The sequence below is a fragment of the Perkinsus marinus genome (assembly GCF_000006405.1).
Source record: "Perkinsus marinus ATCC 50983 genomic scaffold scf_1104296948600, whole genome shotgun sequence".
Taxonomy (NCBI): Eukaryota; Perkinsozoa; order Perkinsida; family Perkinsidae; genus Perkinsus; species Perkinsus marinus.
In genome coordinates, this window is record NW_003210113.1 from 1 (window position 1) to 1,198 (window position 1,198).

The window sequence follows — 1,198 nt, forward strand, 5'->3', positions numbered from 1 at the left end:
CGTACTTGAGGAGGTACTGCATGTAAGGGAGGTTCATGAAGGGATCGTTGACAGCAACGACCTTGACTCAGGGTTCTCCATGGCGGCCCGGAAGACCAAGCGACCGATACGACCGAAACCATTGATACCGAGTTGAGCGACCATTGTTGATTAAATGATGAATCCAATGAATGGATGTGGTGGTGATGTAAGCCGAACCAGCGAGAACTAAGCTTTAGCTTAGCAAATCGCTCAGCGATTAGTCTTAGGGGTCCGCTAATAAGTTGGTGCATCCTACCGCTACTCGCGCCTCATCTCTCCCGTATCCATCGAATCGTTAAAGCCAACATCTGATACATTGCTGACCAACAGCGGAGGAATCGCAGAACAATAGACACCTGCCTTCTTCCCAGAGCTCTTAGCGTCGTTCCCCACCAAGCATACGAACATACAAATGCATCAACTCACACGGAGTTTTCTAAAGCCTCGCCAAAGAAGCCCCCCAGAGCATAGTGGGCATTTATCGTACGGATAATCCATCACGGCTGAAAACGGCCACACTATCTTCAACTATCTGATCTTTCGCATCGTCGGGACCAGAAGCTCGTCAGAAAGCCCACGAAGCATTTTGCATGGTGCCCACCTACCATACTGATATTCCATCACAAGGAGGTACGGCCATCCTATGTGACTATTTTGAACTGTTGACCATCTACAGGACAACGATGCCAATTCACAGTTATTTCTTATTATTATAATCGATGAACTACATTCACGATGTACTTCGACCACACTTGAATGAATCAATTCCAAATTCACTCAAGCCCTACACCAACGACTCACTAGATAGTTTACCTTCTTCGCGGTGAACTCTGGAGGTAATGCCACAGATTCTTAAACATCACATGATGAACCAAGCCCATGGCACTCACGAAAACACAACAGAATCGACATTGCGAAATATCGAGCTCGAATAGCTCAAATTATCCGAATTGGTGCGACCTAATCGCAATAGTATTGTTGAGTGTTGATTGATATGTTATAAGAAACATTTACTGGGCATCAACCTTGCTCATGTGGACGGCGAGGTCAACAAGACGGTTGGAGTAACCCCACTCGTTATCGTACCAGGAGACGAGCTTGACGAACTTGTCGTTAAGAGCGATACCGGCCTTAACATCGAAGATGGAAGAGTGCTTGTCGTTGCACATATCAGTGG

The 1,198-nt window shown here is 46.5% G+C and overlaps 1 protein-coding gene across 1 annotated transcript; it reads right to left on the reverse strand.

Annotated features, from left to right (window-relative positions):
• Positions 1 to 1,031: 1,031 nt before the first annotated feature.
• Positions 1,032 to 1,190, reverse strand: Pmar_PMAR008535 (glyceraldehyde 3-phosphate dehydrogenase, putative; the record flags this gene model as incomplete). The annotated part of the gene is made up of 1 exon (XM_002778559.1): positions 1,032 to 1,190. One exon carries the CDS (start codon positions 1,188 to 1,190, stop codon positions 1,032 to 1,034), a length of 159 nt encoding a protein of 52 aa, XP_002778605.1.
• Positions 1,191 to 1,198: the final 8 nt, after the last annotated feature.